Here is a 12,733-nt window from a genome sequence, read left to right on the forward strand (position 1 = left end):
GAGGCCGAATACGTAGAATCGATTAAAAAAGATGTTGCAAAGTATGAGCAAGAGGAAAAGGAAAAAGCGAAAGAACGTTCGATGCAAATGGAAATTTATGTTAAAAAATTAAAAGAACAGTAAGTTTTTGTAACTTATTAATAAATAATTACAATCACATACACGCGCGATCACGTATCGACTCATTTACGAATATTTTAAAGAATCGAAGAAAATGCTAAGAACAAAGAGATGCAAGAAAATGAAGAATTAAAGGAAGAAATAAAAGATCAACGAAATATGAATAGAGATCTTCAACTTATAAAAGAATGTCAAGCTGAAGAAGTAAGCTTAGTTCCAGTAGCTTTCTAAACATGCAATAATTTCTTTTTACTTTTTATTTTTTATTTTGTTTTTTTTTTTTTTTTTATTAATATATTAAATACTTAAATAAATTGTGTATAGGAATTGAAAAGAAAGAAAGAAATGCAAAAAGTTTTATTAAATTCGATCGATGAGAAGAAACGGGCCGAGGTCGAAAATAAACGTGAAGAGAACTTACAAGATCTAGCGATTGATGTATACAATAGATCTAGATCTCGAATAAAAAAGATGATGAAAGAAATAGCAAAAAATCAAAAGCAATCCCGAGAAGAGAGGGCAAATCGTATAGGTGAGAAAAATTTTACGATAAGTCATACGAAATTTGTATAATCTTTTAATTGAGTATAATATCGGCAGGTGAAAAATTTGCGTCTCTTATCGGTCGTCACAACGTCGAGAAAGAAAAAGAGAATTTCGAAAGGGCAGTCAATGAAATAGAAAAAAACGAATTGGAAAGACAAAAAGAACGAAAGAATCATGAGGCCGCGATGAGAGCTATTATAATCGAAGACAAACGTCAAGCTGAAGCTGCGAAAATAAAAGAAATGAAAGAAGAAAAAGAGATTCGAACGTGGGAAACTTTGCAGAGATTTAAAAGAGACGAATACAATAAACAAGTAGAATTAGAAGATTTAATAGAGAAAAGAAAGAAAAAAATTAATTATGCTCGAGATCTACAAAAACATATCGTAAGTAAAATTACGATAAAACGATTTAAGATAGATGTAATGATAGACGTATTTTTGATTAGGAATTGCAAAGAGGGGAACGTAAACACGAGAAACAACTAGACGATGATTTCAATGAAATGAAAGCGGCTGTAGAACAAGTCAACAAAAGAGTATTGTCTTACAATCAACAAGTTTTAAATGAATCTAAAGGAGTGAGACCTCTTTATCCCATTTTGAAAGCGATCAAGGTATTAATACATTATGTCATTAATTAATTAAATTGACATTGAAACAATACTGAAATAAAACTAATCTGTTATTTTTTAAAAGGAATGCAATGAAGAAATGGGTTTGATAAAACCAAGAAAAAAGATTGAACCCATTTCACCGAAACAAGTGAAACAACGTAGACACGGAATTCGTCGTGGTTGTACAAAAGTTGTTCCAGAAAATCAAATTCATTATATATATGACTTATAAATATTCACGATTAAATTAAATTGAAATCGTTTCGTTCGCGTGATAATATACATAAATGCAACGTGTTTTATAATTAAAAATTCAAGTAAAAATACGAATATATAATGCTTGTAATTGATCAACTAATAGCATAGTAATTATTGCCGTAGGACAAGCCTTTGTATAGTAAGCTAAAAATCCTCGCCACAATGATAAAAAGCCATTTCGATTACTGGTTTGCTTCATTATTTTGATCATGCCTGGGGGCTTCATTGGTCCCACCCAATTTTGTATTCTATTAAAAATAAACATAAGAATATGATACTATAAGATAATCTCATGTATATATATATATATATATATATATATATATATATATTTTCTTGCTAATATTTATTCTTATTACAAACTTTGTTTTCGCTAAGTCTAACGGTAAAGATGTAAGAGTCGCAACAAAACCAGAAAAAATAGCTGCTAGAAATTGCGTCCATGAATTATCTATGAAATAACCTGTAAAAGAATTCATAATAAAACAAGATTCGAGAAATACTGAATGAGAGAAGAGAGAAAGAGAGAGAGAGAGAGAGAGAGAAAAAGAGAGAGATGCATGTTTTATCTACCAGTATCTATTAACGCGTATTTCAATCGACTGTATGTGCCCAATTGTACACCACTGACAATAGCTGCTCTTCCAATAGAAGGTGCAGCACCTCTCCATAATGTTGTAATTCCTTCCTTCTGACATATATCAACAAGAGCACTTATGACATTTTTATAATTTCTTCGTTTTTCTATATAAACGTAGAAACAATTTTGTTTCTTAAACCTTGTGAATTATGTAAAATTTTAATCGATGCTTACCTGGTGGTAATTTAATATCGCCTACCATTCGTACAAGTACAACGTCAGCAGGTGTCCCAACAAAAGCACCAACGACGCCAGAGAACATTCCAATGCTAATCATACCAGCATAATCAGGACGTCCAAAATGATTTCTAAAAATAATTTTGTTCCACTTAGTATACATATATATATATATATATATATATATATGTAAAACATTAATAATATATGTTCAATAAATAAATAGAAACAATCACATCCAAAATTCCAACATTGACGTATAAATTCCCATTTTGGTCATAGTATAAGTTATCTGACGAAAAAGGGCTGCACTTAATCCATCGTAAAACCTACGAGGATCTTTCATTTCAAGAATTTCACGTATAGTATTTATGAAACTGCCGTTCGTCATTTGCATACGAAGTTTCACAACATCAGTCGGATGTGTCAATAATTGTGCTGTTATCCTAAATAAACAAAATACTTTTTCTCTAATGTCCTACAAAATTATATTTAAATTGTATACAATTTAAATTTCTTCTTCTTCTTTTTTTCCTTTTTTTTTTTTTTTCTTTTTTTATTCAACCTCCTATTTATCATTCTACAATTATTAAAATACTAATTACCCTGATATTCCACCAATCATATATTTAATGGGAGTCGGTACGGTTGCTTTGCTTTGTGATAAAAAATAAATGTTCTCCATTAAAATCGAGATATAAAAATTGATATATCGTTATAGCAATTCAAAAAAAATGTTAATTAAAAGATTTTCACGATTTTTTATTAAATTTTTTTAACCTCCTGTCCGTCGTATTGCATTATCAAGAAAAAATATAAAATGTTGCTCTTTTGTTTAAATAAGACGATTCAAATGTGATAAACATTTATTTGTATTTAATATTTATTAACATGGATCATAAGATTGATCGTAATAATTTAAAGAGAATTTTTCAAAAAAATTAGCTACACTCAACATATTCGATTCTGATTTTTTTTTAGTTGACAAAGCGTGACATAAACTTCTCAAAATATTATGTGTCTTTGATAATGTCATTTTCATGTTGGGAGTAACAATCACCATGGTCCCAGTATTCTTTATCTCGCTATCGTGTAAAATAAAATGAGAGCCTTCTTTCTTTCTAGCTTCGTAAATGATCTAAAATAAATAAAGTAGTATCAAGGAATCGTTTATGTTTGTAAAAAAAAAAAAAGAAGGACAAGGGAAAAATAATTATATTCATACTCCAACATCTTCCATAAGAATCTTCAATTTGGACCATGAATAAGCAGGCAAATTGACATGATATAATTCACAAATTACTATTGCAGTTCTCTCAGTAGTTTCGTCCCATTCCTTAGCATATATCGACGAAGTAATTACTTTTTTTCCAGAATGCTCTCGTACAATGACATTACCATTGAAAGTATTTGTTTCAGAACTATTCAATATAACGGGGATTAATAATTGATAAATATTATAATAAACATGACCTGAATCAAATTAGATCGTACTTGTAAGAGCCATCGATAACAAATTTCATCCAATCAACGTACATTTGTAAATGAGAATAATAAGGATAAATATCGAGTAATAATACAACCATTTTTTCTTTGTTATTATCGAAATAACAATAACAATCTATAGTTAAATATCCAAAATAGCCGAGCTGTTGGAGAGCATAAGCAAGTTTATTTATGCTTGGATTTAAGATCTCTATATTCACTGAAGTCTGTGGTATCATATAAGCAAACATTGAAAAGTTAAAGTCTGCAGAAAATAAAAGTCTTATTAGTATTAATAATAATAAAAAAAAAAAAAAAAAAAAAAATTTACAAATTATTAATCGTATGAAATACCTAATTGTAATTTATTCGAAGTACCGATCCATTTGAAAGGTTTTCTAGTGATCTTATTTGGAATAAAAAGTGATACGGATATGGTACTTGAATTTTTTTCATTAGGTACAGCTTGCAACAAACATCCAAACTTTTGTACGTGATTATAAAAATCTTTCCATGAATTATACTGGACTTTGTTAAAACTCGTTACAATGGAGACAATTTTTGGTAAATGAATTAACAAAGCATTTAAATATTCCTCTCGTACATCGGAATTATTTATCCATTCGTCGCCATACTGTTTTCTTATTTTTCTGATCGTAGGCATGAATGGTATACTAATGTGATTGATCAAAAATACGCCATAGTGTTTGGTCTGTACCCCGAAATTCAATCTAATTAACCATAAACAAATTTCGGTATTTAATATGATTAATTTAGCTAGATTGGCGCATAGCTTCGAATACTCTCGTATATCTTTGGAATGAGCTGGCTGTGGTAAATCAAGATTTTCAATTATTTCACTAATCTTCGATAGATTTAATAATTCTTGCTGTAGGATCATATCTGGCCCTAACAAAGGTATAGAAAGATAATCCGATACTCTAACGTCACATTCATCAACGATCCAAGGTAAAATATATCCTGGTTTTCCATTGATCTTTTTTCTAATAACCGTCAAAGTTTTCTCTGAGCAATGTAAAATCCTAGATACATTCATGTGTGTACATTCGAGAGTCTTAGCTTGTGAAAGAGTAAGAAACGTTACACGATTAGCTGTACGTTCTTGTGAAACGATAGAATCGATAATATCAACGTACATAGATAATAAATCTTGCGTAGCTTCGACAGGCAAAATATAAACAATCTCAGACATTTGATTGCGTAAAAATGAAAGTCTGAAAATCATCGAGTGTTGATAAATACCAAGCATTTTTGGAATGAACGTTTGACGAATGTTAATGGAATAACCAAGCGATGGAAGATGAATGATCACGTGTGGATATTTAATCAAGTCATAGAATTCTTTGCTCAATTTTTCATTAAATACTCGACTTATGTTCAACGACAAGAGCATTTTTTTCAAATGATTAGTATATATCTCTCGTTTGGATTTTAAGAATAACCATTTGTACCACAATACGCTAGCTGCTATATAACGACGATAAGATTCGTTTATTTGTTTACGAAGCTACAGATTATAAAAAAAAAAAAAAAAAAAAAAAGAGAAAATTTATTGTTAAAATATAAATTCATTCGTTAATTAAAATCGGAACGTAAACATTATTGATTACCCAATAACCACGCCAACAGGACTGTATCAAAATGACGGCAATTTCCTTTCTATCCAAAGTTTTTAATTGAGGCTTCCAACTCGTTATCCAAGGCCCTTCCTCAGAAATATCTTGCAATAAAAGAAGTAGATCTTCCTTCGACAATTTAAAATGTATTCCACTTTCGGGTATAGATAGTAAAAAATTAAAGACCTTTAATGGATCCAAACGAAACGAATATATCCGTCGTTTTTTCAATATTTTTTCTATTTGTGGGGATACAACCAAATACCATTTCGATCTAAGTTGTTTGCCATTAACATCGAGAACCTTAGACCATCCTTCATTTTTTGTTAATTCTCCGTCGATATATTTTAAAGCATGAATATGTGATAAATCTATTTTATTCATGGATGTGGAACGTTTGTATTTTTTTATGATTTGATAGTAATTTTTATTCGTGGATAAAACTCCATTTTCTACTTCTGTTCTCTGACAAATCCTTAATAATAAATATTTTTATAACACACACGTACACACACAACCACGCATGCGTGTCACCCTCACACATATATATATATATATATATATATATATATGTATATATGTATAATGATAAAAGAAAAAGAAATTACGTGTCCATTTCGTCGTCGACTAAAGAAAACATTTTGGTTCGTAAGTCCATTAAATCCTGCTTAAATTTCAAATCAGTTTCGTCGAATTTCGTGGGTAAAAGATCTAATTTTTCCGGCCTAATCTTTTCATCATTCATAATCGATTTAGATACATTTTTCCATTTGCAATGACAACGTACCAATGACAAAATATATTCATCGTTTTTCAATAAAGCACTTTTGCACGCTTCGTAAGCCGTTTTTACTTTTATCGGGAGTTTATCTAACAAAGCCTCAGATCGATTTTTATTTTCTAATAACAAATCTAATTTCATTTCTACCCAAAATTTATTGCAATCTTCTTCGATCGATATTAATCCCTTTTGTACTTTATCACAAAGTTCTCGCAATTTATTCAATTCTATTGTCTCTTCATGATCATTTTCTTTTCTATTTGACACAATGAAAAATGGGATTAAATTTTTAAGAGAATAAAAATTTTTCTTACCTGATTCAAAAAAGCAACCTAATAATTTGGACGATCTCATTTCTTCGACGTAAAAAATAATCCCTCAAGTTAAAACTTTGCCTTTGAATATTAAGAATATTGTCTTTTATTAATTTTTCGTATTGCAAATATAAATCCTCGCAATTAATTTTTTCTAGAACGGAATTAGGACAATACATTCTCTCAAATTATAAGCCAAACATAACCGTTAATCTTTTTAACAATAGATGAAGAACTTTCGTAATTATAATGGCGCCTTTTTTAAATTGCACACTTCTTTAAAATATGTATTTTTATATATTCAATTTTTATTACTACCATTGTCATGTATCTTACAAAAATTACTATATATAATTATTTCATATTTTTTATATAATTATTTACATGAATAATATATATATATATATATATATATATATATATATATATATATATAGACTTAATATTGATATCGTTCATTTATTAATTCGATGTACATCAAGCTTATAGAAAAGCATGAATGTATTCATTAAAATTTTGCTTATATATATATTGACATAAATATACATATATATAAATCGAACGCTACATTGAATCGATCGATTAATTTTATTCGAAAGTAACTATAATATCTTTGAAAAACGACTTTGAAATACGAATAAAAATACGTATATAATGTTAGAGAAAATATTTTCTTGTATATAATATCTAAGTCGATTTTAACGGTAACAGCGCAGTGCTCTGTAAGATAACGATACTTAAGCATTCACAGTGCAAAATATCTCTCTCAGGTGTTATGTACGACTCAATTGCTTTCTTTTTCTAATTCAGTAAGTGCCGATTATTTCTCGGATTATATTTATATCCAAATGCTATATTTAATCTCGATCGTTTATTTAATAATAATAAATGTTCGCATATATTACATTTTACGTAAAACGTTTTTACAGTTTTTCTTGTAATCCGTATGAAGTATAAAATGAGGTTATCTTCTTCGTATTCAGTGTCACATATTTTTTTTCATTTTTACGATCAATTTTCTTTATAGATAGTTTAATAATCGTATCATTATCAATTTTTATATTGATTTAATGGAATATTACTTTTTTATTAAGTTTTATATAGTTCATTCATTGTTTCTTATAGGTTATCAAACTTCTGTCAAACCAATCATTCTAATTGTCAATTTTATTTACTGATTTAGAAACGACATTTGTTTTACTGTTCATAATGCGACAGTAAAGAGAATATAATAAAGCGCATTCATTTGACATAAAGAAAATATTAATATTAAAACGTATGTACAGAATTTGAGAAGAAGCAGCAATGGGTACAACACCAAGCCGTTATGAGGACTTTTCAAAAAATGAACATTTGGAAAAGTTCTGTGGAAAACAATCAATTTCTCCTCATGATCCGTTTTGGAGCTCATTCTTATCTTACAATATGCGACCACCTATAACAAGGAATGATCAAATAGAACTTGATTCTCAATTAGATTTAGCTTGCCAACAGTTATTGAGTAATAATCCAACAACAGGCAATTTCGGTAGCTTGATTCAAGTTACATTTATTCGTATAAGCGAGTTACTTGCACCTGTGCAGAACCAAAAGTGAGTCAATTTATTATTATTATTATTATTATTTTTGATTTGAAGATGACAAGTAAAGTAATTAAAATAAAAATATTCTATTTGTTTACAGCATAGTATCCGCATGGCATACATATAATGCATTATTTGCTGTAAGATGTTTTTTAAAATATCTTGTGGAAACTGTTGGAGAAGAAGAAATGATAAAACATATAGAAGCATCTGAGATATCTACTGGAGGGCAATCAACATCTTCGTATAGATTAGAAGATCTTTTTGAATCATTATTAGAACTTATAACTGATGTACCTTTATGGTAAGTATATAAAAAAAATGTTTAAATTATTTTTTTCATTAGATTGCTCTTAATAATATAATATATTTTATCTTTAGTGAATTCACTTATATCGTTCATTTGGAAGCAATAAATTGTCTACTTGTACTTCTTTCCGTACAATTATTTTCTCAAACTGCTGCTGAATACAGTCCTATCTATAGAATAGCAATGCATGCACAAAGTAGCGAACATGCACCGGCTGTAGTATGTACATTGTTACATAACTTTGTACAACAACAACATGCACCAGCAGGATTATTTTCACAACAACCAGGTGGTAGTATAGTTTTCAGTATTGCTGGTAAGTTTTAATGTGTGTATAGTCTATAATTATATAATATATAATATTTGTAAAATGTTTTATAATTTTTTTTAAATGTAACAAAATTTTTCAGCTGGATTATGGAATGTTATTACAATGGGCATGGGTCATAGCTCAAAGAATGTACAAGTTCTAAACAATGGTGCAACAGAAGAAGAAGAAAAAAAACGAGATACAGAAACCCCTCTTGCTAGTCAATCTTTATTATTGCTATTAGTTTTAACAAATCATTGTACTGCAACGCAAAACCCTTATAGAAATGCACTTTTCACTTTTACAGATATGCAAGGTAAATAATATAATGTAAAAAAAACAAAAAAAAAAAATTATAGAAATAAGGTATTTAATTAAAACAATTTAAACATATATATTCATTCCTTTCAGAAGATTACTCTCCATCTCAAATGGAAGGACACAATGCGTTCAGATTTAATTTAAACAAATTGTATAGTACAATCTGTAAAATACAAAATACTGATGAAGTCACATTACTACTGTACATGTTATTGCATAGAAATCAGAATGTGAAACACGACATAATCAGAAGATCAGATATACATTTATTGGTAAAAATCCGGGAAATTGGGCAATATTAAAAAAAAGTTTTTTTTTTTATTAATATATTTATATATATATATTAATAAAAATATTAATTTTTTAGGTAACACCAATACTACAAATATTATATCATGCACCTAATAATACATCTCATCACATTTATATGTCGCTTATAATTCTTTTAATCTTGAGTGAAGATGAAACATTTAATAAAAGAATACATGAAATTGTAAGTTCTAAGATCAAATTTTCATCCAAATACGTTCGTATAATCCATTTCTAAAATGTAGTGTACATTTTAAATTATAATTGGTATTATACTTTATAGATGCTAAAAGGTATAACATGGTATACTGAAAGATCTATAAGCGAAATATCATTGGGTGGACTGCTTATTCTTGTTGTTATAAGAACAATACAATATAACATGTTTAAAATGAGGGTATTTATATATGCATATATATATACGCACAATTTAATTTTATTTATTTATTTTATTTATTTTTTAATAACATTTTCAACTAATAAATATCTTAATGTATTATTAGGATAAATACTTGCATACAAACTGTTTAGCTGCTTTAGCTAATATGTCTGCACAATTTATGTCATTGCATCCCTATGTTAGTCAAAGATTATTAAGCTTATTTGAAACAGTAGCAAGAAAACATGCAAGATTAGAAGCAAAAATAAAAGCATTGTCTTCTGTTTCATCGGAAAGCACAACAATCAATATTAATGGGACCGTAAGCAATACAGATTTAGTAAGTAACTGATATTTGTATATACTTTTTTTATGAATATGTATATACAAAGTAAAGTTATTTATATTTTTTAACAGGTACAAGATTTAACGATATTAGAAGAAGTTCTTAGGATGGTACTCGAAATTATAAATAGTTGTCTTACGCATAAACTTGCAGAAAATCCAAATTTGATCTACACTCTTCTCTATACTTTTTGTGAGAAAGATATTTTTGAACCGTTCAGATTGCATTCAGCATTTCAAGATATTGTGCAAAATATAGATCCTGTAAGTTAATATGTATCTAATCAATTTATTTATACTGATGATTTATTATTGTAATAAAAATTTATATTTATAAATAATTTGTAATATTTTTTAAAGGTTATAGATTTCTTCTCATATAAGTTAGAACAAAGGGATCAATCTCAGCTCGGTGTCAGTCAGGTATTAGCTATAATACAGCAAGGTGTTACTGAATGGCCTCGTGATCGTCTAAGAGTGCGTACATGAAAGATTATTTACTAATTTATTTCTCCTATTAATATAAATTTAGGTATACGTTTTTATTATCATTATTATTATTATTATTGTTATTATTATTATTATTGTTATTGTTATAATTTTATAGAAATTTCCGGAACTCAAGTTTAAATATGTAGAAGAAGAACAACCAGAAGAATTCTTTATTCCTTATGTATGGAGTATTGTCTGTCAAGGAGCTTTATTACATTGGAGTGCAGAAAATATTAAATTACAAGCTAGTATTTAAGCTTGTCTATGGCAGATTAATCAAATGTGAAATATGGAAAATAGAGTGGAAAAAAGAAAGGATGAAAAGAATACTATGCTGATATAATAAATTTAAACATATATAAAATCTATATTAACAAATGTTTAATAATATTTATATGTATGTTTGTATTTATGACAGATAAGTGAAATCGAATAGTTTGGATTTAACTTTACACTTGGCCACTTTCAATTTCAATTTTAACCTTTTTTCTTAATTTAAAAATGAAATTTTTTTGAGTTTTCATTACTTTGGGTGGCCCCTTTACAGCTATCCCAAACTTTCACTTTCTGTCTTATCAAGAAATTCGGATAATAGATCGAATATACAGACATATGTAAAGATAGTATTAATCATTTATTAATATAAATCTTCGTCGAAGTAAAACGAAGATTACGGTTTGATGAATTGAAATGATAACACCGAATCGTTTGAATTTGTGAGAAGTAATAGATTTTATAAAAGAAAATATGAAATTCTCTTTGAATGCAGAAATCATATCTATCCTAGTCTTTAAATTTACGATTGTATTGTTATACGGTTCAAAGAATGATTTCTTTTTTTCATCGAGATTAGAAAAATGTTTGAAATTTTTTATGAAAAAAAAAAAAAGAAAAAAAAGAGAAAAAGAAAAAAATTGACGTAGATATCTATGTGCAGATTTATTTATATGCTTCAAATTGCCTAGGTATACGACTAATATATATATATATATATAGATTACTAGAATTTATAAATAGATTATAATTATTAAAATATTCATAAAGTAAAACGTAAGAAGGGAGGTAAATAATCTTCGGTTATTGTATATATGTATTGAGACTTCAATTTTTCAAAATATCTTCCTACTTTTAATTAAATTAGATCATTCCTTACAATTTTGATATATATACGTAGAAATGGAAATATTAGAAAAAATTTCTTTTTTATTATACTAATATATTGATTTGTTAAAATCTTATGCTAACACATCGAACGAAATGTGATCTATGTAATATAGCACTTAGCGTTTTTATTACATACCTTTATTACATATGCGCATTGACATTCATGGCAGTTGGTAGTAGAGCTTTGTGTATTGCAGCTGTTTAACAATGTAGTACAATTTTATGTTTAAAATTGAAGAATGATACAGTTTCATTATTTTGGTAGGAGTATTAACTTATTAGAAAAAATTTAATTTTGACAGGAGATATTTTGTTATATTTATCGATGAGTATTTAATATATTTAAAAATGCTAAAATCAACGCAAGATTTTTCTGCACCTTATTAAAAATATAAATACAACTCTTGAGAAATTAATTGTGAAAGATAAAAAATCATGATTCGTCAGAAGATTATTCATATTTCAGAATTAATATCACGAGATGTATGTATAGCACACTTTCCATGAAAATTTATATATATATATATATATATATATATATATATATATATATATATATCGATCTTTATAATTGTTTTTATAAAACAATTCTAAAATTTATCGTGTGTGTATGTGCATGTACATCAAATAAGTTTTTCAGTAATTTTTATCTTTGTAAATACTTACTTCAAGTGCGCGCAAGTGAGAGCTCCTATATATAAACACATATATTTAATGAATTATTTAATTAAACAGCAATGTCGCTGCTAATATAACACAGCATTTGTGTAGGTACATGGTTTATGCTGTCCATGTTCAAATATAAATGTAAGTTAACATACATATATATATATATATATATATATATATATATATAAAATAAAAAGTTCTGATATTTATATACAGAAGTATGGAATGTTTCAATATATCCCAGATATATTTTCGCTCGGAATCAAAAATTCTTGTA

At 27.5% G+C, this 12,733-nt stretch overlaps 3 protein-coding genes across 4 annotated transcripts in view; 2 read left to right on the forward strand and 1 right to left on the reverse strand.

The window, feature by feature from the left end:
• The window catches only part of LOC118451243 (uncharacterized), a 2,691-nt gene extending 969 nt beyond the window's left edge, over nucleotides 1–1,722 (forward strand). Inside the window, exons 4-9 of the mRNA XM_035887616.2 lie at nucleotides 1–119; nucleotides 204–324; nucleotides 445–652; nucleotides 721–1,052; nucleotides 1,115–1,282; nucleotides 1,365–1,722. The exon at nucleotides 1–119 is cut by the window's left edge and continues 66 nt beyond it. Of these exons, the coding sequence (XP_035743509.2) occupies nucleotides 1–119; nucleotides 204–324; nucleotides 445–652; nucleotides 721–1,052; nucleotides 1,115–1,282; nucleotides 1,365–1,514 (1,098 nt within the window). The 3' untranslated portion in view covers nucleotides 1,515–1,722. The remainder of the gene's footprint in view (nucleotides 120–203; nucleotides 325–444; nucleotides 653–720; nucleotides 1,053–1,114; nucleotides 1,283–1,364) is intronic.
• On the reverse strand, nucleotides 1,596–6,614 carry LOC118451244 (IQ motif-containing protein H). Its single transcript, XM_085658855.1, has 10 exons — nucleotides 6,575–6,614; nucleotides 6,088–6,379; nucleotides 5,474–5,954; nucleotides 4,197–5,370; nucleotides 3,852–4,107; nucleotides 2,594–2,803; nucleotides 2,355–2,488; nucleotides 2,114–2,284; nucleotides 1,904–2,003; nucleotides 1,596–1,788 (listed from the first exon to the last, which is right to left on the reverse strand). The coding sequence occupies exons 1-10, from the start codon at nucleotides 6,612–6,614 to the stop codon at nucleotides 1,596–1,598; spliced, it is 3,051 nt and encodes a 1,016-aa protein (XP_085514981.1).
• Nucleotides 6,615–7,206: 592 nt separating this feature from the next.
• On the forward strand, nucleotides 7,207–12,612 carry LOC118451078 (dymeclin). 2 transcript variants are annotated; one of them, XM_035887234.2, is made up of 12 exons: nucleotides 7,207–7,383; nucleotides 7,861–8,166; nucleotides 8,258–8,461; nucleotides 8,539–8,783; nucleotides 8,878–9,093; nucleotides 9,192–9,370; nucleotides 9,466–9,591; nucleotides 9,691–9,804; nucleotides 9,911–10,126; nucleotides 10,204–10,395; nucleotides 10,492–10,608; nucleotides 10,739–12,612. In XM_035887234.2, exons 2-12 carry the CDS (start codon nucleotides 7,880–7,882, stop codon nucleotides 10,877–10,879), a joined length of 2,037 nt encoding a protein of 678 aa, XP_035743127.1. In that variant the 5' UTR covers nucleotides 7,207–7,383; nucleotides 7,861–7,879; the 3' UTR covers nucleotides 10,880–12,612. The 2 variants fall into 2 exon arrangements, with proteins under 2 accessions (XP_035743127.1, XP_035743126.1); XM_035887233.2 differs by having other exon boundaries at nucleotides 7,209–7,383; nucleotides 9,189–9,370; nucleotides 10,739–12,321.
• Nucleotides 12,613–12,733: the final 121 nt, after the last annotated feature.

Source organism: Vespa mandarinia, chromosome 8 (assembly GCF_050613455.1).
Source record: "Vespa mandarinia isolate Hongniang chromosome 8, ASM5061345v1, whole genome shotgun sequence".
NCBI lineage: Eukaryota > Metazoa > Arthropoda > Insecta > Hymenoptera > Vespidae > Vespa > Vespa mandarinia.